Consider the following 25,499-nt stretch of genomic DNA (forward strand, 5'->3'; position numbering starts at 1 on the left):
GTAGCTCAAGAGTCTTTGATCAGATGTGGTGTTGGTGAGATCTGAGTAAATCAAATTGTACAATCCTAAAATCACAGAATTTAACCTCGTTTTGAGAGAGGCTATTCCCTTGTTCTGTTAGTGGTAATGCGAAGCTATAAAGTCTATATTAGCAGAACAGGGTTGATGTGTTGATTATTCTGCAGTGTGGAAAGAAAAAGAAACATGTTTATAGATCCATTCAGCTGGGGAGGCATCTGGGAAGTACTGTGTAAAAATACTAAGATATTACCTGACCTCTAAACTGTGTTTTTAAAGCAAAAATCTCATATCCTTTTTGAGTTGTTATATATGGGATTAAGTGTAAGAAAGGAAATAAATGGCTAGGAGAGACCAGTGTTTGTCTTGATCACATATCATGGTGAAAAAAGGATGTTGCAAGCTGGGTATATATAGCTTGATATTTCAGAAGAACTGTAACTTCAGCATTGAGTGAAAACTGGAAAGCGTAAGTTTTAATCAAAATTGGGTCATCTTCTTTGAGTGTTTGACAACCAAAAAGTCGTCATTCTCAAATGAGTCAGCAGCGCCCAGTCTGAGTTGGGTGCCAAAATGACTGAGTTAGAAAGAAAGACTGTATAGTAGATGGAAAACCAGAAACCGTCGCATAAGAAACTGAGGCTCGTGAAGGACTGAGAGAGCTTAGTAGTGGTATTGGCCCCTTGGAAGTGATGGTTTTTGTGTTGTTGTCTCTCTAAAAGGTTGTGTGTAAATATGTTTGTTTGAGGGCTGTCATGATACACTGTGCAGTCTAGTGACTAAGCCAGATTTAAATACTGTAGATGAATGTATCTGCTGAGTCTGCTGTACAAGTTTGCACCATCTCAAATCTCACCCAAACAAAGATGATCTTAAGATGAGTGCAAACACTGATGCCATTTTCTGATAAAGCTGGAGCTATTTGGGAAATTCACGTAAATAGGAAGATGGCTTGTACTTGTACAATGAGCTGGTTTAACTGTTGATTAGTATCGTGTCAGTCAGAGGCAAGTGGTGGAAAAGCTGCTTAGGCATTGAAGGACAGAAATATGCTACGAATATTGGACAACATAGTTTTATAGGAAATTAGTCCCATTGAGCCTCTCCTCTTTTTTTTTGAGATTGTTAGAGACAGTTAAGTAGGTATATTGTCTTTTCTCCTCCAAAACACTAAAAATAGGTATGCACACATTAGTTGCATTTCTCTTGAAAATAGTCTTGTGCTTTGTTGTGCTAGCTCCCTGAAGAGTGCAGGCCCAGGTGGAGCCCCAAACACTGGAAGAGAGAATCAATGTAGTTGGGTCTAGAACAGTCAGGAGAGCCCAGGCGAACTCACAGCTCAGTTTTGCCATGCGTTGGCTCTTCCACAATACTCCCTAAATGTACTGCTTTTGCAGTGTCTGGATTTTTCAGTCCTGCAGTTAAAATAATTAAGTTCAGGACATTGCATGGATCTTTAAGGAGATACACATCTTGCTTACTTGCCTTCCCAAATCTCTCCTCTTGGCCTGTAGTGCATATGCACTCAAGTTGATGGATGAACTTCTGTGATGGACTTTACAGACAATTGCATGTGACTGCAGTAGAAAAGTGGTAATTTAAAAGGAGGATTAAAAGGCTGAAGGGTTTCCAAATGACTTGTGAGCAGCACTCTTCAACAAACGGATGTTTTTGAGGAGTTTTATGGCAATCTGTATTAGGCCTGATACTGTCTACCATTCATGTTAATGAATAGACAAGGCAATGTAACACGTTGCATAAAATGCTGCTGTCGCAGTAATTGAGAAATAATGGTAATGCAGGATGATGATATTTATTTATGTGAATTACTCAGGCAGCTCTGTCCTTTCAGATATGAATGCAAACAACCAAGACCAAGCAGCAAAACTAAGAAAAAAAAATCAAGGAACTGTCATTTTAGTGATCATAGATGAATATCTGAAGATGCAGTATTACAAAATAATGTAGCTAATCTAGCTACAAGTTGTTGCCAAAACCAGGAATCTGAGTTTTTCCTGTGTGCTCACACCACTTCCTTGTGCAGTACGGGCTGACTTGTGGAGGGTTGTTTCAGGAAGCATAAGTGCCAGAAAGAAAATCACTCTTGGGAAGGCTTGATTGGCTGAACTGAATAACTGTGAGGTGATAGAGGAAGAGGAATAATAGAGGGAAGTGAGCTGCCTTTGTTGATCCAGGCTGCAGTTAGTCTGATTTAGTTTGCTGTAAAACTGTCCCTCAGGGCAAGCTTATGGGTGAAAAGTAAAGTACACTCTTAGTTAAGCAGGGATTTTTATCCATAAGGTACTCATTACTGAGAGATCAAGACTTAGTGATGAGCCTGTTGTCAAAAAAAGTTAGAAAATGAAAAGAATATGGCAAGATAAGATGACTACAGAGAAAGCTGTCTGAAGGGCAGAGAGTTTTTGTTTATTGTAAACAGAAAAAAGCCTAGGTGACTTTAAAACTGTATGCTGGATTTGGGAAGAGTAGTAGCTAAGAAGCTGGCTTAGCAGGGAAAATAAAGGAATAGTGTCAGGAAGCTGATCAACAAAGTGATAAATTGCTTTTTATCCTTGACAGTTTTATTCTAGTGGCTAAGTTATCACTGGAAATGGTGAATTTTCTCTTAGTGTGTTAAGATCAATGTTGCCTGTCATCTGAAAGCTGTAAATTGGCCAGATGCACAATATTTCAGTCAAAAACAGGTTATGAGGTTAAAGGCAGACATCACTGCAGGAAATGTAACAGCTTGTGCTGTCCTAACTTAAGTCAAAATTACATAAGAGTCAGTTCAGAATTAAAATTTTGGGAACCGAAGTGTAAAGCAACTATGCAATTCATTTTACTGTTGTATGTCCCATTTTTCCTTTCTTCTTTTCCAGAACAATTTTTTTATTCTTATTTTTTTTATTTTATTCCTAATTTTCGCATCAGGCCCACAAATACAGATATGGACAGAAAACCTCTGGAGTTTTGGGGGTCTGCTCTTAGGTATGTTTTGGCTGCATCTTGTCACATTCTTTCAGTGACAGTTGTTAGGGGACCTGTGGTTGAAAAGCTGATCCTTCTTTGGTCCAAGGAGGAGAGGAGGAGAGGAAAAAATCTATTCTGAAACAGTAGAATTGAGTTCAGGAGAAAGTTGGACATCTCCTGTGGAAGAATCATAACTCTTCTAGGGGGAGAGAGCAGTAAAGATGTATTAAGCAGCAATAACAATGGTGTGGACATTGTTTTATAAGGAATAAGATGTTCTATAAAGACAATCCGATTATTCAGATTAACTACTGGGGTTGTTAACTGCTTGCCTTCTGATGAATTACAGATTTAAATCTTCATTAAATTGATGAGATGTCAAGGTATCTTTGAAAATGGACTTTTCTTAAAATTACTTTTAAAAAGAACCGTTTAAATGGAGTGATAGTAAGTGCAGTATCTTTCTGGTGGATTTACTGTATGTGTAAGAATAATTGAACTGTTTTGCTGGGTTTTTGGGGGTTTTTTTGGTTGTTGTGGGGTTTTTTGAGATTTCTTTGTTTGGGGTTTTGGTTTGGTTTGGGTTTTTTGTTATCCTGCTGCCCCAAAACAGCTATGAGGCAGTCAATGTATATATAGTTGTGTATATTTTGGGTATGTATTGTGTATATATTTTTTATGGCTTTTTGGGTAATCTGTGTTCCAAAGGCCTAAAACCAGTTCATTAGGTGCCAAAAAAGCTGTGCTACTTGTGGAATCTGGAATTTAGATATGTGTATTTTGTTGGAGGAAAGGATATTTTTAGGAGGAGGTGAAGGAGAAAGAACTGAATTGGTGCTCTGCAGTTTGGTTCCATGGTATTGCAGTAAGGATAAGCAGGAATCATGTGTAGTGCTTAACCCTGTCCCATGAGTCCATGCTGTGAAGCAGTTAAAATGCTTTTCTGGTAACAATGTTTTTATTTGTGATTTCCAGTGGGTGATAGAGACTAGAAATTGAGCAAAGGTGGAAATGGAAGTGGAACTGTAGTTGAGAGGTACTTTGGGAAGTGTATAGAATTTCATGCTACCTGCTCACTAGTTTGTGTATGGTATAGTCTTGTTCCATTAGTGATGATTTGCTATACTGTATTAGCTGGTAAAAATGTACTTGAATGATAGTATTTTCATAGTTCATTGTCAGATACATCTTTACAGTATTTTATTTAGTTATACTATCTTTCAGACCACTTATATATATAAAAGCAAATATTTCTAAAAATGCCCAGCAGTACTGTAAAAGTTGGCTCTCAAATTCTGAAGAGCATGTAATCACAAATGCTAAATCCTATAGAACCTGTTTGTGCTTTGGGAAAGACTGGAAGTAGTGGTTTAGGATTCTAAATAAGAAAATTCCTTTCACCCAGTGTAATGTTTTGGTTGTTTGTGTTATTTTTTCTTATTAAATAATTTGTCTTTAAAGATCAAGGAAAAGCTTTTTTTAGGGAACAGAATCATAGTAAACTGTTTAGTGACCAATGTGACTTTCAAGTGTTGGTTGCTCAGGAAGAAACAAAGTATGTAGTGTCACAGGAAAATGATCATTAACGTTTGTGAAACTCACCCGTTTCTCATCTTCTATTATGTAAAAAATGATGTTAGGTTATAAGTCTCTCTCTCAATTTCTATTGGGACAGTACATTTCATATAATTTTATTGCTCTGTTGGGCATTTTCTGGAGATTGCATTTGCTCTCTAACATTCTTGCAATTGGAGTAGTTTTGGATATTAGTGAAGAGCATTTACTATGAAAAGAATTACTATAACTCTGGCAAGACTTTTCATTGCCTAAATCTGCTTTAGGGAGTCATCTCTGAAAGGAATGATTTTCAATGTTACCCTGCTTCCTTGGCTGTTTTAGCCCTGCAAGGTGGATAAGCCAGTAGTTGTACTGTAGCCTCTAGAAAGTCCTAGGTTTGCAACTGCAGGCAGGCCTAAAAATAATTCTGTTGCTTGAAAAATTCTGTATGCTTGTGCACTGTATTTTCTCGGGAATTGAAGTTCAATACAGAGAACACTTGGTTAGAGAGAAATAGTGTAAGTTTTCTATCTGAAAAATTCCAGTTTTCAAGGTATAGATGGGTCATTCCTCTTGGATATAGTTTGATCCAGAACTCTGGTATACTAAAAATGATTAGACCCCAGCCGTCTGCTGTAGAATTTATGTCAAAATTGTTGTGTAGCACATAAGTGCTTCAGAAAGAAAATGTATGAAGATGTTTGCTTTCTCTCATACAATTCACTTTTTAATTAGCTTGCCACAGTGATAGAAAAAAGAGAAATAAAGGATTTCTTCTAAAATGTTAACCACAGTGGATATCCTTAAATGAATCTGATTTGATTGTGAGTAATGGAAGTTTTACATTTTGAATGTTTAGATGGTGTATATAAACAGACCTGGTTATGTTCCGTAGCTTAAATCTTGTATTCTGTAATACCGCATACATTTAAGGTACAGGTAAATGTTAACTGTTACATTGTTTTCTTCCCCCCAGGTTCCTCCTAACAAAATAGATTATGAATATAGTGAACTGATTTTATATCAGAATCAAGTGATGAGAGAGGCAGATCTTTTTCAGGAGTCTTTAGAACATATAGAGACCTATGAAAAGCAAATATGTGATAAATTAATAGTAGAAGAAATCAAAGGTAAGTCATTATTGTTCTTCCCTTACCCAGTGTTGTTAGAAATTTTTGCTAATAGCTTACAGGTGCAATAAAGCAGTGAAAGGAAGAAAATACAGCATGTAAAGTCTTTAATTTATTTGTAACAATTACTGTAGGAAAACTGATACTAACAGATTTACAATTTTGTGCATGAGTAAATAACTTTTCTTACCAAAGGTGGTAGTGGATGCAGGTAGTCTCTCTGGGTTTGACACAGAAATAGAGGAAATCTCAGATGTTATGTTGGTACACCAGAGTAGCTTTCCATAAATCAGAACTGTTATAATCCAATTTTAATCTTATGAAAAAGAATTTCATAAAGAATACTGTTTGAAGTACAAACATAAATTTTTCTTTTTTCATGACTGAAGTAGTATCAAGTTCTTGTTTCCTTTTCAAGTTTCCTAATGGACTTCCTTAGTGAAGTGAATACTGAAATTGACCTTTTTGGTTAAAAATGCTCTCAGTTGTTTTGTGGATTTGCAGTGCTAAGACTGAGTTCTGAATATGTGTGAGTAATGGCACGTGTTCTTCAGCTACTCCCTGCCTGCACAGTTGTGATCAGGGCTGACCCACACAGCTGCCCACTCACTTCACCCAGCCTCACTTGGCAAGTCAGGAGAGAATAGGAAGAGCAAAAGGAGGAGAACTTGTGCATGGAGATGAAGATAGCTTGAGTGATGGAAAGGGAAAGGAAGGAAAATCAAACCTAGCTCCTTGGCTTACACAGTCCCTGTACACTTCCCATAGACTGATGCTCAGCTAGTCTCCAGGCAATGGCTACCTGCCCCAACACTCCTCCTTAATTTTCATTGCTTAGTAAGAAACTAAATAGCACAAAATATCTCTTCGGCCAGTTTGGATCAGCTGGCCAGGTTGTGTCCACTCCTGCCTTATTGTCCACCCTGGTCTACTTGATGGGTGGCAGAGTAGGGGTAAAAAGCCAAAGCCTTGGTGGTCTGCAAGTACTGCTTAGCAGTGGTGGAAATATTGGTGTACTTACCAGCATTTAGTCACAAATCCCAAAACACAGCCCAGCATGAGCTGCTGGGAAGAAAATTAATTCCCTTCAAGCTAGACCTGGTAGACAATGATTTACTTAGCAGGAAATCTGTGTGATTTAATCAGTTAAAAACTGATTAGTTGATGTGAAAAATGTGCTTAAGTAAACAGCTTGATAAAAACTGATCTAGTTATGTGATGAAGTCCTGGAAGGAGGAGTTGCTTTTATTTGATATTCCCAATAGCTATTTTAAATACTCAGATATAGACATTCAGGTAGTCTTTGTCTTCACAGGTGATGAATATTCTGAGCTCGATATGTGGTAGCTTCAGGTAGCATTTGTAACATGCAGCATATGCCTTTGGGAAATAAGGCCTCTTTTTAAGAGTCTGTGTATGTTTAAAAACAGTTTTATATATCTAATATTGTAAACTTTACTCACACATGTTTTGTGATGTAATTCATAGTTCTGTACTGTGTTGTTTCTAGGAGAGATGTTACTGAAGTTAGGAAGACTGAAAGAAGCTGGTGAAGTATACAAGGAGTTAATTGAGCGTAATGCAGAAAACTGGTATTATTATGAAGGCTTGGAAAAGGCCCTACAACCCAGTAAGTTAAGCTACACAGATACAGTGAAAAGATTTATGATATAGGATACACTGTTTGATATGGTCCTGCTTTAGATTAGAAAGTTATACTTGACAGAAAATCATATACCTTCTGATCTTGAATTGTATCTAATATGTTCTTTCATTTTTAAAATGTTCACTGGAAAACTTGTATGCATGAAAATACCAATACCAAGTATTTATCTTCTTGGAACTAAGGGTGGTATTTACTAAGATGCTTATATGAAGAACATTACCTTGCCACATGTGAACTTGGAAACCAAATGGCTAATAATTCCTGTCTAGTAGTTCATTATCAGACTTACATATGTTATCATATGCCACAATTAATTTTATGTAGTTAGAATTGTGAAATGTCATTATGTGATACTTCTTTCTAGGGGCATGTGGGAAATACTCAGGTATCTATTTAGGATGGCCTTTTAAGGCAGACTATCTGAAAAAAATGCCCTTTTTCCCCCTATTTTTTTAAGTTGGCACTTCAGAAGGTAAAGGTGATAAATGTGTTAATGCCTTTGTTACTTCAATGCCAGCTCATGTTTCTGCTATACTGTTTTTCCAGAAAAAATAGCTCATTTTTCAAAACTGCAATATTGCAACTATTTATGCTATATTAAGTGTTTTGCAGTGATAACTTTCCAGAGTGTTTACATTTATACAGGAATGGTTTCTTTGTATTTATTTTTTCACTAATTAGTGAAAGTTTATTGGAATTATTCTGATGACATCATAAATCATAAGCTCACGATTATATTATTTGTAGATGTTATAGGTGCATTACATTTCTCAACCAACTTTCTTCCAGAAAGTTTTACCATTAGGTCTCATGAGCTCTGAGAATACAGCTAGTGATTCGGTAATGAAAATAAATTTTAATTTGTTACATGTATTCAGAGTGTAGTGTTGCTCTTTGAGTGGTTTTCCTGGTGAATCCATGGAGTTGAATCACATGGTTATTGTCTCAGAAATTAAGCTACCCAGGAACTCGGTTATTCTCTCTGATACAACAAATTTGTTGACAAAAGCATGTAGTTTTTAACAAAGAACCAGTCCCGTAGTTTTTGACATAATAAAGTCCTATGTAGACTAAACTGTACTAATTCTATAAAACTAATAATGCTACTTTATTTTTTAGGTGGTCTTAGGACTTTTTCCTCCCCCATGGTAAGTTCTGGAGCTCCAACTTGTGACTTCAACTAGGGCTTTTTATATGCTTTAGTTCCAGTCCAAACAATATTTTAGCATTACTTTTATAACTCTACATCTGTTGGAGACACTGGGTAATAGATTCCCCCCCCTTCCCCAACATCTGAGCTCAGTGACAAGATAAACTGTTTTTCGCATGAAAGGAAAACAGATATATTTAATACATGTGTATTGTAGCCTTGATCTGTACATTCAGTTTTAAATTGTTTGATTAATTTATTATTTTAATATTTAAGCAAAATCGATTTTATTTACATGAAAAATGGCATTTTAAAGCAAAAGATTAGTGTTATTTAAGTTCTAACCACATTGGAGCTCCAAAGCATATTATGGGGGAAAGGGGAGGAGTGGGCAGAAAATCTTCAAGTAGCTTTATTTTTGTTAAACATTAAGGTATAAAGAGTTTGGTGCTCAGTACTTACTGGCAGTATTGTACCATGGCTTTGCTGTCACCAGAGGACCTGTAATAGAGGTGTACTTGTATAGTGTGCTGTATACCTATGGTTTAGAAATGCAGCATGTTTCTCTGAATGCTTTAAGTCTGAGATGAATGCATAGTGAAAAAAGGGTTAATTGAAGCTATGAATGTAGTACAATGACTGAATGGGTCTGAAGGACCATGTAACTGAAAGAAACCAAACTCCAGCGCTGTGTGATTGAATGTGCAAGGTTATGGTCCTGTTTACAGTTTATCCTTAGAGTGATTAATGCTGGTAGTTGTGTATTGTATATACAGTGTGTTCTCGGTACAATTTTTGTTTATGATTAACTGGAAGAAGTAACATGAAATGTTTAAATTGTTCCAAATCCTCATAAGGAGTCTAGTTCGATTAATTCTCAACATTTAAAGACATTTAAAAGAATAGGTTTTTATGTCTGTTACTTATATCTGTTGTATTTGCTGATAATAGGCACTTTAGAAGAAAGGCTTCAGATTTATGAAGAAGTTAGTAAAAGACATCCCAGAGCAGTTTCACCTAGAAGATTACCTTTAAACTTTGTTTCAGGTAACAAGTTGCATATCTGTTCTGTAATAGTTTTTTTTTTCCTATATTTTTCTGCAGTTTTCCTCAGGCTGTTTAATGTGTATTTAATACCTACATGTGCATTTAATATACCTACTTGAACAATATAGGCAAATCAAATGTATGCATTTCTCTTGGGTTAGACATAATTCTTTTATGTTTTAGGAGTTGATAGAAGAGCTTCATACACTCAAATATGATGATTTGAGCAACATAATATTTGTGATGATAAAATTACAGTACAGAATGATATGTAGATTGTAGGAATTTCTATACATAATTTTTTTTGCTTTATGCAAGTTAAGAATCGTGAGTTAAAATGAAGGGTACAGTACACTTTAATTCAAGGTGTGGGTGTATATATGTATGCATACCCCCTCCTGTATCTTTAATATGCATACTTTTACTACTAAAATGTGCGCCTACTTTCTTGTAGAGCCTACTTTCTTGTAGAGGACTTAATTTGACAACACAAACTACCTTTGTGCTGCTAATTTGATAAGAAAAGGAACAAAAATATCTGCAGTATTATGTAGCCCAAATTATTTCATTTTATAGCTAAGTTCTTTGTGACTTTGCCCTTTTGAAATTTGTTTTGAAATATGGTGCACAAATACCCTCAGTTTTTGAAGGAAAATTTGTACATACTTGTTAAAATAACAAAGAGCTGGGCTCTTCTAAAATGGAAGGAAGGAAACTAAATGAAATGGTAAATACCATAAAAATATATAATTAGTGTGTAGCTGTCTAGCTGCTGAAATTCCAGTAGAAGACGTTTGGAAAGTACATGAGCTAGATATCAGATGTCAAGAAATTTGAGATGAGTTGCAGATTCCCAGCATACCTCCTCATGCTTTTAAATTTCTAAGGTTAGTTTTTAGTTTAGCTAATTTGCTCAGCATCACATTTGTTGCAACCTTTAAATGTTCCAGAGCATCTAGTCCACTCCCCTGCTGTTGCTCATGTGTCTGAATGTGCATACACATTTCCTGTGTAAAATCCAAAGATTTTAGCCGCTTCATAAGAAGTGACCACTTGTGCCTTTTATCATGCTGTATACCTTAGTTTATTTGTAGATATGGGGGCAAATTTTAAAGCATTTCAGCAAATTTTGAAAAACTGAGTGATGAGTAATTGTTTTTTTTTTTTTTAAATATGTAATAAGATTGTTATGGTAACACAGAAAACAAGGAAGTAACCTGCAAAACACTTTTCTATATCTTTATTATTAGTGTGTTTTGCTGTTGACTTCATTTTTCTGTGTTTTGCTCTAGGTGGCCTTACACCTGGCAGTGTAGTTTCACAGCTTATGTTCATTTAAGTAGAAATATGTGTAGTAACAAGAATTAGTTGCTCATGCTGTAACAATAGGATAAATGAAAGCAAAATCCATTATTAGTTTGGTCAAGAAAAATCTCTTGATTGCTTTCTGTAGCATTTTATAACAAATAAGAATTTTTTCAAAATTAAAATTTGTTTCTGCTAACTTATTTATTAAGCCTATTATAAGCATGAATGTGTAAGACTGTTTTTGATCCTGTAGAGATTAGTCTATTTACTAATGATTTTCTGTGTTTACAAGTACAGGAGACAAGACTTTATATTGATTGAAATTTGATAGTGAGAATGTGAAGGTGTAGAAAGAAACATCTTTGCAGAAAAATGTTGGCAAGTTTCAAGATGATAGAATTTCTGGCTAAATGCAGTTACTGTTCCAGTGTGGTCACTGACCAGTTACAGCTGTCACTGTTTGATTCAGAATTAAATTGCTCTTAAAAATTAAAATACTCTAAAATCCAGGCTAATGCTAAAAGGACAAGTTCTTGTCCAGACCTTGCTGTGCATTGACTCCTAACGTTGTATTTGAAGCAAATTAGCTCCTTGATCAAGCTGGAAAACATCTTTATGGAGGAAGGCTGTTACCATCAATTTTACTGATCAAGTGTGTGTGCATGCATTTTTAGATTTGTTTATGCTCTTGTGGTAAGGTGTGTGCCCCAGACTAAACTGTAACTCTGCTTCTTGTCATAGGTGGGTGCCCAGCTGTGTGCCTTCTTTTTTTTTTTTTTAATTTTGTTTTAAAACTGTTGTTTTCTGTAAGTAAATAGGGACACTTGAATCTTGCTTTCCTAAATTCTAAATTATGATTGTTCCAGCAAGATAATAATTAGAAGAATTCAACAGGAGAGACTGAGATGGATTTTTTTCTTTATATAAGGGAGTTTCTGTACTGTGAGACAACACATTTTAATTAATCCATCTGTAATAAAGCATGTGCTTACAGTCCAATTATGGATTCCAGTCCACAGGTAGTAGGAGTTTCTATATGCAGCAGTTTGGTTTAGTGCAGCAAGATGAGAACATGAATTACTGTCATTAATCTCAGTATTCATTAGCAACACTGCTGATAACATTGTAGGACAATTGAGAATTGAGAGGAGTAAATGAAAATGTCGTATACAAAACAGTAGTGTCTGCGTTTTCTGAATATCTAAAAAAAGCTGTTAATAAAATTTTTCATGTGTTCTTTTTGAAGTTAAGTTTATTTCAACAGTTTTGTCAATTTTATGGGTGAGTCTTAGAATTACATGAAGTGTGGTACTTCCTTGTTGAGAAAGTTAGAGAAGTCCACAACAGAGGAGGTACTGAAGTGTGGAAAAAGTTCATCCCCATGCCAAGTAAACAAAGTCAATAAAAATAACAGAAAAAAGCCCAACCAAACAACAACTACCACCCCCTCCAGCCCCCCCTGCTCCCCCCCAGCTGTAAACAATCACTTTCATCATAGCAAGAAACAAAGAAAACCAGCTGTTTTCCTGGCTGGATGTCTTCTGTTAGAAGTACTGGTTTTTGTTTTTTAACAGCATTTTGCAGAAAGGTAGCGCCTAACTGCAAGTATTGCAATTTTTAACTGAAAATATAATTGGATCAGATTTTTAGCTTTCTGAAGTATATTTTGATACAGGTGATTCTGATATGGAGCTTATGTTTCTGAAACAATAAGTCTTGTTTCTAATTCCAGAAACAATCATATCACAAGTCATGTCCTACTAATTAAAATTGGACTAGAGAAGTAGCAAAGGATTCATTTCATCCATCCTTCTTCCTCAAATCAAGATACTTTATATCTGCTCTACTCCTAACACATATTTGTCTAACTTAATCATAAAAACCTCCAATGATGGAGGTTTTGCAAAATCTCCATTGTTATTCTTAATACTATAGGGTGTTTTCAGTGTTTGTTTAAATGGCTTTTGCTACATCCTCTGTAGTCAGCACTCAATATTTTCTCTAATAGACTGCAGGTGTGAGGATTGTTACAATGTCTGCCAGCAGACTCCTAAACACTAGCAACCTAAGCATTTTACTCTGTGGTTTTGTTTTTGGTTTTTACGTTTTTTAATCTGGAGCATATTTGTGTCTTATTAAATAACAGGAAAAACTAAAGGCCTCAATTGCAGTTTCTCAGTTACTCTGTTATGCAGAGTTGCACAGCAGTTAGTGCATATATTTATATAACACTTGCAATCACTGACATATAACCAAACACACTTTTGTTCCTAGGTGAAAAATTTAGAGAACTAACGGATAAGTTCCTGAGGGTTAACTTCAGTAAAGGCTGCCCACCCTTGTTTACCACTTTGAAATCTTTATATTACAATCCAGAAAAGGTAAAATTTAGTATTTATTTGGTTTTAATGAAGTCTTCTGTATTGAATTGCTAATAGACTATCTAATAGTTTTTGTAGCTTTCCCTGTAAACTGCCAATTAGAGTTGTTGAACATTTTTCCCTAATGTGCTATTTTGTCATATGTGAATGATCGATGTCAAAATGCTTGAAGTCAGATTGGTGCAGAGTGCACTGAGGTTCTTGAAACATCAGGATCATTAACTTGGTATGCTTTGAGTGCAAGTGTTACGGAATTTTTTCAACTTATGGTTTATGATGTCACCAGAAGTAATGCTTTTAAAATAAGAGGTGGCTGTTGTTCTATGTAGATTTCTGAATTGCATGAATAAATAAGTATTTTCCACAAAGGCTTGTTTTCTTTTTCAGTCTTTCACTAAAACTTCAGTGTATATTTTTGTACTTCTAAACTCTGTTTTGATGTAATTGTGTCACAAAAGAACTGTTATTTCAAATGTAATTCTTCCTTCCAAACTGACTGTAAGGTATACCAAAAAAAATGTTGAACTAAAGCATGTTACTCAAGTGTGTAGAAATGAGAATAATTTATATCAGTCTCTTCAGATATCTCTTCAGATCTTTGCTACAAACATTATAGGTATTCGAAGCCATTCATGACTTAAGAGGGATTTGTATCTGGAAAAACCCTAAATACATCATGCAGTTTTTCAACCAAGTGAATACTCCTTTTTTGGACTAAAATTATTCTTCTTTCAAAGAGTTTCTTTGCTGGGGTTGTAACATGAAATTTTCAGTACATTTCTGTAATCTCTACTTTTTACGAGGCTGACATAAGTTTAGTAAATTCTGGCATCATGTTGTTGGGGTTTAACCTCAACTGGCAATTTAAGTACCATGCAGCTGCTTGCTCACCCTACCCTGCCTGATGAGTGGAATCAGGAATACCTAAACCTTGTCGGTTGAGATAAGGACTTTAACTTCAATGTTGAATCAAAATACACTCTTGTAATGACAAGGAGAGAGGGAAGAATCAAATTCAAGAGAAACAAGTCATGCACAGAACAACTGCTATCCATTTGCTGACCAGTGCCCTGCCCATCCCTGAGCAGTGATTGACGGCTCACAGCAAACTCCCCCCATTTATATACTGGCTGTGACATGGTATGGTATGGAATATCTTTTTGGCTACTTTAGGTCATCTGTCCTGGCCATGGTCCTTCTTGGCTTCTATTTCTCCTGCTCCCATGTCCACAGACCGTGAGAGCCTGGACAGTCCTCACCTCAGTGCAAGCACACCTTAGCAACAACTGAAACATTAGTGTCTTATCTGTACTCATGCTAAGTTCAAACACAGCACTGTACTGGTTACTAAGAAGCAAATTAACTTTATCTCAGCTAGAAACAAGATCCTTGTATAGTACAGGCTTCTCTATAGTGCCTATTGCTAATGCACACTTAGCAAAGTAAATGAAATGGAATTGAAATTTTTTACATTGTGATGCACAGGGTATCTAGATAGAAGCACAGTCAATGGTAGGGAAGTCTAACTTCTGCTATTTGAAGTGCGAAGAGTCTGGATGTTGAAAGATATGTATTAACTCATTTGGCATCTGAAAAGATTTTTAGCACTTAATTTTTGACATGATGGGTTAAAAAAAAAAGAGAGCTACCATATTTTGAGGCAAACTTACACAGAACGGTTCCTTTCTGGTAGACATTTTCATTATACCAAACCGATGCTGCTCAAAACTGCCAGCTTAATCCTAAAAAGTAATTAAAATCAAGAGCTTTGCCGTTTCCAAACATGCTTGGGATTTGTTTGTGCTGCTAACTTCTGCAAAACCATTTTTGTCATATTTCAAATTATGTCCTTACAAAAGCAGTCTGTCTTTTACATTTCGCTTGCTTGTGTTTACTTATAGCTATAGTGTGACAGAAGAATCTTTGAAACTAAGAGAAACTTAATTTTAGTCTCTGACAGTTAATTTTAGAATTACTAAAATTTAGGGGTTGAGGGCAGAAAATTGTGACCAACTAATGTGTCCTACATCTTTAAGGAAAATATTCTATTTTGGTATCTAATTTGTCTAAGTTGGAGCTTAGTAGTAGCTTCTTACATAAATTGCTTGAGTAGTTTGACTGAAAGAGGGTTGTAGTCAGCATTGTGTTGTGCCTTCTAGAAAATACCTAGCAAATTTCTGATTTCACTACCAGTTGGGAAGAAAGTTGCCCCTTCTTTGGAAACAAGCATAGTTTGGCACAGTCAACTGTGGTTGGATTTTGAAGTGACATAGATATGAAGACTTGACAAAAGAGCTGGTGTGTAAGGCTAGGAAGTTCCTTCTTTCTAGAGCTCCAGGTAGGTCTATGATCTTTCATGAACAGCCAGGAGAAAAGGGTGGTTGTATAGAAGGCAAACATTTGTTAGATGTGTTCAGGAAAATGTTGTTTCTTATCTAATTGCTGTAAGATGGTACTCGGCCTTTTGGCTGTGCTAGGTAGGCTTCTTCCCAAGGTATCTATTATATGAGCACTTCATATCTATGAAATTAACATTGAGGAAGCTTTCCCAGCTGCTCCTGGAAAGAATTAATGAGTGCCCTACCAAAAATAAAACTGAAATCACTGAAGTGCCAACTGGGTGCATGACATGTTATTTTTTCAGCTACTGGGTTGAAATTTGTTTACATACTTGTGCAAATATTGGTGTAATGAAGGGTGTGTATTGCAGCTTGCTCTTCATAAAAGAAACAGCCTTACTTTGATTAACTAGGAAAGGTGGTTTTAATCTTCCTTCACAGTGCAAGTAGAACTGTTTAAGATCCTTTGGGTGAAGTCTCAGAAGGGTGCTGTAAGTAGGAAATGTAAAGCTATTTGTTTCAATAAAAAAGTAATTTTAAGGTTATTGCTGGAAGAAACTTTCAGCAACCAAAGACATGAGAATCTGAAATATGTTCAATAAAGAAAGACTGCCAAAAAGCAACAAAGCTCTATGTATACTCTCAGACTTGTTTTGAGGTAAATCATTCCTTAATAAATAAGTCTCTAATGGGGTAAAATATGCTTCATCTTTCATTATGCAATCTATGCCTTTCCTGTAATTCTGGAGCAGAAAAAAATTTGTGTGTTGGCCTTGTGTTCAGTTTGTGATGTGCAGAGGCTTATATTTGACTGCCCAATTGGGTTTAAAAGTAAACTTCAAGATTTGGTAAATGTGAAACTTGGATGCTTGAGAAAATAAGCAGAGGGGGTGTGGTGAAACCTGGGACAAGTGGTGCTGGATTTCATCACTCCCAGCAATAATGATGCCTCTTAGGTGGAATGTGGTAACCCACTAATGATTGTTAAAGCAGACTTTAAAAGAACTACAGAACCTGATGTGTAGAAGGTATTAAACTGGATTTGCTGTAAATTACTGTGCATGCTTTTGCAGCAAGACCCAGTTTCAGACTTTGTGGTCCACCACTGCTTGCAAGTCGAAGATCTGACTTATGTTTTTCTGCATAGTTTTAGAAGGGAGTTATACAAGTCATGCTTTAATCCTTCAAAGCTCTTCAGATGAGGTTATGATTTCTTCAGGCTTTGTGCTATTATGCTACTGCAATAAAGTAGCATGTGAACTGGTTTGCTTTTTTACTGTTTCTTCTTTGTCAAGCCACCTAGACTGGAGGAGACATAAGTAGTTCAAGCTGAAGGGTGAGAAGCCATAAGAAAAGAGGCTAACGATTGTCTTTTGCCTAGAAACTGTACTGTCAATTTAACTTGATCAATGTATTGTGCTGTGGATAGAATTTTTGATTATAAAAATACTGCAAATAATACTAAGCACAAAAAAACCATAAAAATATAAATATACTTTTTAAAAAACATGCCAGCTATTCAGTATCCTGAGTCCAGTTCTGTAACATGCCATAGCATAAAATTATTCTAATATTGGAATAAGGAGAGGGGCATTGAATTGCAGGATGAACAGTTGGACAAAGGCCATTTGAGTCAATGTCTGCTTACTTTTTTTGTAATATTGGCAATTGATTTTGTACAGGTTATGTGCATGAAAAAGGAGTAAAAGGAGTTAGGATGTAAAGAGTTCAAGTTATTTCTCAAGTGATAATTGTTACTGTGCTCCCTATTTCTAGTTACCAAAGGCGTGCACTAATCACTTCCTAACTTGCTACACTGGTACACAGCCAGATTTTGCATGTCTTTCCAACTGAAGGCAAGGTCAATTGGAGGGAGATAGAGACTACTGGACTCAGTCTTACACTGTTTTCCAGTGTCTCGTTCAAAGGAAGTTTATGATATTTAGACTATGTTCAGTGGTACATCATTGCTGGTACTCAGTCATAGATCACTTTTATCTGCAAAATATTAGCAAAATCATTTGATGGAACACTGTTTTGATGGCTTTGTGTTTAAAAAAAATGCTTGAAATACAATGTTCATCACTATCAGCTTGTTTTAGGTGATTTTTAAAGTAACCACTGTACATTGTGAAGAAATTAGCTGTGCTTTCCTTCTATTCATTATATGGCAGCCTGAGGCTTTTTAAACATGAAAACCCATGGTTATAATGAAGTAGTGTAGATGAGTCTGGTTATATAAAGGCAAAGTTCACAAATGTAAAAAGCTTTGCACCAGATTCTACTCACCCATGAGGTTTGGAAAAAGGAAATGGCTGATCTGAACAAGAGCTGAGAGCTTCCTCTACAGGTTACTGGTGTTAAAGAACTTGTTTTCTGAGCTTGATATTAATTTTTCTCACCTAATCTCAAGTTCGGTCAACTTCTCAAATGCCAGCCTTTGCCTGTTCGCATCATTCATCTTGAAACACATTGTGTGTTCTGGCTATTGTTTAAGACATCCTGAGAGAACCCTGTGAATCTCTTACTGCTCTACAAAACTCTCCAAGTTCATTCCATGTTTGTTTGTTTGTTTCTCAGACCTTTCCCCCCCATGTTAACTTCATTTGGATAATTCTTACCCCAGAATTCTTCCATTTTATGATAGGACTTACCTGTAAAGGCAAAGCGCTCTGTGATGAACAACATCATGGTGGTGTTGACACTAAATCTGCAGTTTAGACTTTACTCTTCATATGTATTGCATCTATGGCTTTAATTGGTAGATACAGCGCGTGCCTCATCTTCTGGGGAGGAAGATCTGTCCTGAGCAGGTACTTAAGTTTCTTTTGTCATCTCATCTGGCATCTTCATATCTGCTAGCACCAAGACAAACATTGGATAGGGTGATATTTGTCTTTTCATCTTCTAGGACTTTTGCTCCTCTGATAGGACACTTTGTAAATCAGGAGACTCAGTTAAGGCACCTGCATACATTCTGTAATTGACTGCATACAGCACAACAGCAGTGCATTGCTCAGCTGATGCCTAGTTGGTGCATGTAGTGCTGTCTTGATGATACATGTGTTTATTCTTTTGCATGTACAAGAATGGATTCCTGTTACCTATCAAGGAGAAACAGAAGATACCAATTGTTAGTGACTTCATTGGCAGTTTTGCTGTTTTGCTAAAAACAATAGCAAATGAATGAAAATACAATTTCACACTTCTTCATGAGACAGAATCCTGTAAAATTCGAAGCATCTTTCATGATATTGTTTTTTGTCATCTTTTCTAACAAGATTCTCATTTCAAGCTCAACTGTTCTGGTAAATCTGCTGGTAGTCTTCTGAGAGTTGCTGAAGTATGTAGTTTGATATATCAAGGCAGCAGGGAATGTACACCACTTTTGTGATTTTTGAGGGTATGTGGGTGTCACTTTAACTGCTTTCTTAAATACACACATCTTGGTACTGGAGGATAGAATGTCTAAACATACCAGATATGCACATCAAACTTGATTGGGATGCATCTCCAACTCTTAGCAGAGCTAGACAATGTAGTTGTACTTCTCCTCAGTCTTTGAGAGATGATCATGATGGATGGAGCTTGCTGAGGTCTGGAGGAGAGTGAATGTCTCCTGTTTTCAAGTATAAAAAGGAGGATCTGAGGAGCTTTGAGCCAGTCAGGTTGATCTCAATATTTGTGAAGCTGATAAGGCAAATAATCCTGGACACCATTACCAAACACACAAAGGACAGTAGGTAGGATGGATTTATGATGGTAAATTCATGCCTGATTAACTTAATAGCCTGCTGTAACAAAATTACTTCAGCATACAAGGGGACTGCAGTTGATCCTGTGTATTAGCAAGGCTTTTGGCACCATCTGCAGTAACACAGACAGCATGTTGAAGTACACCTTAGTAGACAGTAATTTGTACTGAAAACTGACTGAACTGCCAGGCTCAGTGTTGTCATCTGCTGCATGAACTCCAGCTGGTGTCCCCAAGTCGGTGACAGTGGGGCCAGTAGTGGGGGCATCTTTGTTTAGTGACTTAATTCAGCCTGGCAAAGAGAAGGCTTAGATGGAATGTTGTGTATGTAACTAACTGAAGGCAAGAATGAGAAAAGACAAGGCAGATGCTTCTCATTGGTGCTCAGAGACAAGATACTATATGCATGATTTAAAATACAAGAGAATATTTGAGCAAAAGAAAAGACATAGTTGTTGTAGAGGTTGTCAAACATAAGAACAGGTTTTTCACAGGTAGTGAATTTGCCTTCTTGGAGATGGCCAGGAATAGTCTGCTTCAGCTGTCCCTGTTCTGTAACAAGGGGTTGGACTAGACAATTTGTAAAAATCTCTTCAAACCTTCATAATTCTTAATCTTGTTACTTTGTTTCACCTGCAAGTCCAGGATCAGCTTGGCGCTTGTCTGAACTGCTGCTGCTGTGCCAGGGCAAGTGCATTTTATGTTAGTGTGGCAGCACTGAGACACTGCAGGAAACAGTGCAGGAAGGCACAGAAGAGACTGACATGCTGATATGCATGAATGCCTGTATACAGAAGCCCTGAGATCCCTAATCCACATACTGTAATTTGGAATCTCCAGCTGTGATTTTTATATCCATTTGCCAGCAGAGCCATAATCACTTCCTAGAATATCTTGCTTCAGGCTATTCACAAAGGGAAAAAACTTGTCACAGAATCTGCCTTTTAGAAATGGATTAACTTCAAAATACAGCTGAGTAGCTGCAGACCCACATTAGGTTTATGTTAAATGTGAGTAAATGCATGGTTCACCACAGGGCACATGAAGCATGTGAAGCTGAGGCTTCAAGGTAGGCCAAAGAACAGGTTGTTTATTAAAGAGTGTAATGGAGTTAGGCTGAGGATGTGAGTTGTATATCACATATGATTGTTTCTGTACAGTCCTTCATCAGCCTTGACTTTGGAGCTCTCAAAGTGGCACATATGGTATCTGTCTTTATTTCTGCAAAATTTCACAGTGCAAATTCTAGTAAAAAGTGTTGTGCATTTGGTATTTTGTCAGTGATCATCTGCTTGTAGTCTCAATTAAAGAAAAAGAGCTGTGTAAAGAATACTTCCAGCTTAGAATTCAGCAATCATTTGGCCAGGCTGTTGATGTAGATGCTCACTGAATATGAGTTTGCCCCCATCTAGACGATGAAGGAAAAGCAGAGGACAAAATACTAATAAAAGTCTAATAAAGTCACAACTGCGTCCAGATTAATTTCTCAGGTGGGATAGCTCTTGTTCACTGAGTAGGTTTCTGCTGATGGAGTCAGTTTCTTCTAGCAAACCTGCTGGTATTGGTAACATTATGCAGGTGGGACTGCTGGTGTGACGCTGGTGGGGTCAGTGTGCTGTTGCCCCTACCCTTGATGTGCTGTGTAAGTGTGCAGCTGTGGGGAGGTGCTCAGTGGTGCAGTTGTCTAAGGCTTGACAAATATCATATGTGAGTTTATAAATGAGGTGCTGTGCTTTGGAGATCAGGACTTGTTACCTGTATCTGCTGTTGCCAGTACCTGCTGCCTTACTGTGATCTACGGTGACAACTGCAGTGCCATGTGTTTAAAGAGGAGATGGCCTGTAATCCAAAAAATAGCTTGCTTTATGGGAGGTGATAAAACAAGTCCCATGAGCTGTCATCCTCATATTGGAGTTTTAATATATAGAAATTCTGCACCAGAAAAGTTCTTGTTCTTTCTATACTGTGTATTTTGAAGGGGAGAATAAAAGACACAGGATTTATAGGAACTCTAGCAGATTATGTTCTTAGAGAGCTGATTTATGAGTCTCTCATGCAATTTAGAATGGATTATCTAAGCCTGACTTGCACACAGAGTAATTCACATTTCCAATTGTCTGTTCCACCCTGCCATTTTTGCTAAAAGAACAGTGCAAGTGTTTGAGTACCAGTGTCTGAGTCTGTACAGCTTTAGATTTGTACTCAGTTTTTTTCTTTGTATGTTGTGCTAATAAGTTAAAATGGAGTTGCTCAACAAAGCGTTTCTGCAATGCCAAACTTGAAAAGATGCATGGATTAAACATGTGAAAATAAAAAATACTAGCTGTCCTAATTGGGGAAGTCCACAGACATGTTTAAAAAAAAAATCTATGAGAGGTGCTTGTGCGTAGTGGGGCCAGTTATGATAGTGTGTTTTGAAGAATTGTAGTTATTTCTGAAAAAAAGTAGTTTCTTAAGAACATTCAAGACATGTAGTTCTCATATTGCCATTAGAGATTTATTCACTTGATATTCTTGATCTTGCCATAAAATACTAAGATTTTTGCATCGTCAATTCATAAACATACTTGGAGGTAACATGTATTTTAAAGTGAATTTCTGGTATTTGTGACTTTTAACCAAAGACCATGTAGTAAGAATTGTATGTGGCTAATTACAGTGAATTCTGTGCAGTAGAGATACATGGGAGGATAGCCATAATAAAAAACTTCATCCAACATAAAGAAACTTATGTGGTTGTGTTTTGGGAGTTTTATTTACAAGGTAACCTGCTTTTCTCTACAACTTTGAAATGTTACTTAAAACACAGCTTTTAAAAATATAAATCTACTGTATGTTTTTACTTACAGTTGATAATTCTCTAATGGTATGAACAATTTAATTTTCATCATTTGTTGAGACTTTTTGGAATAATAACCTAAACTACTACTACATGAATGAAAGGTTTTGAAATGTGACTGTATATATGGGGATTTTTATATGCTGAGAAACATGGAGCATTTACAAGGAAAAGGTCTCAACACAATATAGTCTGTGTGTAAATTTAAGTACTGTAGTGTGGGTGTCTTAGTCTCCCATGCAGGCAGAGGTTTTCTGTCTAGCTGTGGGGCTTTTCTTTTATGTTACAAGTGGTTTCATAGCGTTTATACTTGGCTTTGTGCTGTAGTATCTGGAGTTTGGTATTATAAAAATACTGATATCAGCAAACTTATAGCCATTTTCCTGAGGTTTTCCTAGATAGAACTTTTGATTATAAAAATACTGCAAATAGTATAAAATACAAAAAAAAAAAAAAACAACTTCTTAAAAAACATGCCAGCTACTCAGTATCCTGAGTCCAGTTCTATACCATGCCATAGCATAAAATTACTCTAATATTGGAATAAGGAGAGGGGCATTGAATTGCAGGATGAACAGTTGGACAAAGGCCATTTGAGTCAATGTCTGCTTACTTTTTTTGTAATATTGGTAATTGATTTTGTAAAACTTTTATTTTAAAAAGCCTACTGTATAATATGGAGGATTATTAAATCTTTTTATCATTTTTTTTTAGCTTCTAATTAGCAAGAGTACTTGACTAAATGACATCCTACTGATATCTTTCTGCTTAAATAAAATTTGCATAGTTGGTATAATTCTTATGTCAGGAATAAGCTGTAGGCTTTGTATGTTTGAGAAGGAAAACTAGGATTTAGGAGTGCCACTTTATTATTATGAGTTTTGATGTTTATGCAAAGTTACTGCCCAGGGTGAATGTAGCTGTGGCTCTTGGCCTCATGTTTCTGCTGGAAGCTAATAACCTGAAGTATAAGCAATTACATGAGCTGAAGTAATTTTCACATTCTGTAAGCTACAGTCCAGATGTATTAGAAATATCTGTGAAGAGCCTCATTTGTTACTCTTCCTCACAGAAATGGATCTTGAAGTGCTACCCTTACCTCCTCCCCAGAAAATTCTCTTTGTACTTGATCAATGCTCAGAAATCCTCTTTGGTTCCCCATACATGCTCGTCTCTGCATCCATGAGATAAAAAATCCAAAGAGTGAAGATCTTCAATTAGTCAACATCAAGGTTTACGTCGATTGTGTTGCAGGTGCATTGGTTGATTCCATTGAAGCTCGACATTAGTGCACCATGTGCCCTTTTTCTGAGTATCTAAAATCATGGAGACTGTGAGGAAATACTGGATGACAGAAAATGTCTGGCTGGAAGAAACATCAGAAACAACAGTCTCAAAAAAAGGTGTAAGACTGTCTACACAGGAAGGTAGGCTGTCTTCAGTGAAGATCTTTCTTTAACCTTTCTGGAAAGAAGGCATATTTCTTCCTTAATGTGGAAAGCTAAAGCAACACAAAGCAAGTTGCCACTGTTGGTTGATTTTTATTTTTTTATTTCTAGTTAGATGTTATCTGCAGATCATTGGTGGATTACATAAGGAAGTAAAAAACATTAATTCTGTTAGGAAACTCTGCATTTTAAGAAGAAATAGTTCTGAAAGATTAACCAAGGACAGTCCTTTGTTCATGCTGGCTCCATCATTTCAGGTGTTAGGAAGTAGTGTCTTTGAGTTAAAATTCCAGGAGGGGTGATCTGGTAAGTGGATTTACCTAGGATGTGGCTGACAGCTGGTACATTCATAGTGAAAGATAGCATTTGTCTTGTGCTGCTGGATCATAAGGAGGAGTTAGGAGATATTTTAAAGTAAGTAGAGGAAGGAGCAAGCTTGGATATGTCATTGTAGGTACCGCAAGGATACAGTGCTTCCACTCTGCAGAGTGAATGGGGAGTGTGAAACATGCTGATCGCTGACAGTTTAGGTCTAGCAGTTGATTTATGAACTATTTTATCAAGAGAGCTTTTTTAGTTTGAGTGATCTATATTGGGATTAACCCATTTGGAGACTCACAAGAAATCGTCTAGATATCTCTATTCATGATTGCTCCTACTGATGCTTTACTCATGTGAAATGATTTGATTTCTTCAGTGCAGTCTCCAGACTTGTCCAAAAGCTTTCAGAAAACCAGATTCTCATTAAATGAGTTTTGTGATGACCACAGTGTCATCTTAGTATTGGTGTGCTCTGAATTTTTATTTGTATTGTGCTACAGCTGCTCTAAATTTTCCAGTTGATTATGCTTGTACATAGCAATTATTTTTAAGGGCACATTGCTTCACCAGAGCAAGCATACAGAATAGCTGTTACAAGTTATTTTTTGAATGACAAATGCAAACTAGATTCACTTAGATAAATGGAGGAAGTTTTTTCTTCTGGAATTTAGTGTTTCTGATAGCCTGTGTGTTCATTTGTGCTATTGACACTAGAAAAAGTATCACTTGTTTTATTTCAAGATCAGCTGTTAGCAGTGCTAGCAGCAATGGGCACCAGTGGTTTTAAATATGGTAGTGCAAAATTACTGCTTTGTGGTAGCAGTAATTTTCCTTACAAGCTGGTAGCTCTGTGGCAAAATTCCTGAGGGTAAATGTCTGCTTAACCACCACACAAAGAGAAATGCTGAAGTTGGTGACTAACCATGATGCCATAAGATGTGTGTTCTACTGCAGTTTACATATTTTTGTCTTTCCCTGTGTAACATAAGCATATGCACACATTTAAAAATGGTTTTCTCAGGGAAGCAGAAGAGGGAGTATTGATGGCTCAGTTGAATAAATTTAGAGATGTACCTACATGTGAATTGCTGTTAGTTTTAAAGCATCTATTTCATTGGGTGTTACACAAAACAATAAAGCTGCATCCTTGATATCTGTTTATGTCAAAGATAAACAAGAAATTTAAGGTGACTTGTGTTAAGTAAAGGACAAGTTGTGCTTGTCCTCTTTTTCTGGTTTGATTTTCACGGTCTGAAGGTTGTAGAATAACTTTTGATTGTGACTTTTTTTTATTGCATTCAGATGTTAGCCTTGTGTGCAAGCAATGGAAGTTGTCTGTATGAGGCTGACTAGGCTTTCACAATTGGACTAATTTATTTGAATATCCAGTTTACTGAAGTAAAAGTCTCTGCTCACAAAGACACTATGAAGGTGTCTCTGTGAGCAGCAGGAGGCATTCTTGTTTGTGCTGTCATTGTGTCAGAGCTTTTTCTAGTGCTAAGCTGTTTCTGGGGAAGGTTCAGTTTAGAATGGTGTGGAGACCATAGAATCAAAAGAAGAATAGGGAA

The 25,499-nt window shown here is 36.4% G+C and overlaps 1 protein-coding gene across 1 annotated transcript in view; it reads left to right on the forward strand.

Moving 5' to 3' along the window:
• NAA16 (N-alpha-acetyltransferase 16, NatA auxiliary subunit) overlaps positions 1-25,499 on the forward strand; it is a 61,784-nt gene that overhangs the window by 17,520 nt on the left and 18,765 nt on the right. Inside the window, exons 6-9 of the mRNA XM_064714088.1 lie at positions 5,525-5,678; positions 7,189-7,308; positions 9,446-9,541; positions 13,124-13,230. Coding sequence (XP_064570158.1) covers positions 5,525-5,678; positions 7,189-7,308; positions 9,446-9,541; positions 13,124-13,230 — 477 coding nt within the window. The remainder of the gene's footprint in view (positions 1-5,524; positions 5,679-7,188; positions 7,309-9,445; positions 9,542-13,123; positions 13,231-25,499) is intronic.

Source organism: Zonotrichia leucophrys, chromosome 1, assembly GCF_028769735.1.
Source record: "Zonotrichia leucophrys gambelii isolate GWCS_2022_RI chromosome 1, RI_Zleu_2.0, whole genome shotgun sequence".
Taxonomy (NCBI): Eukaryota; Metazoa; Chordata; class Aves; order Passeriformes; family Passerellidae; genus Zonotrichia; species Zonotrichia leucophrys.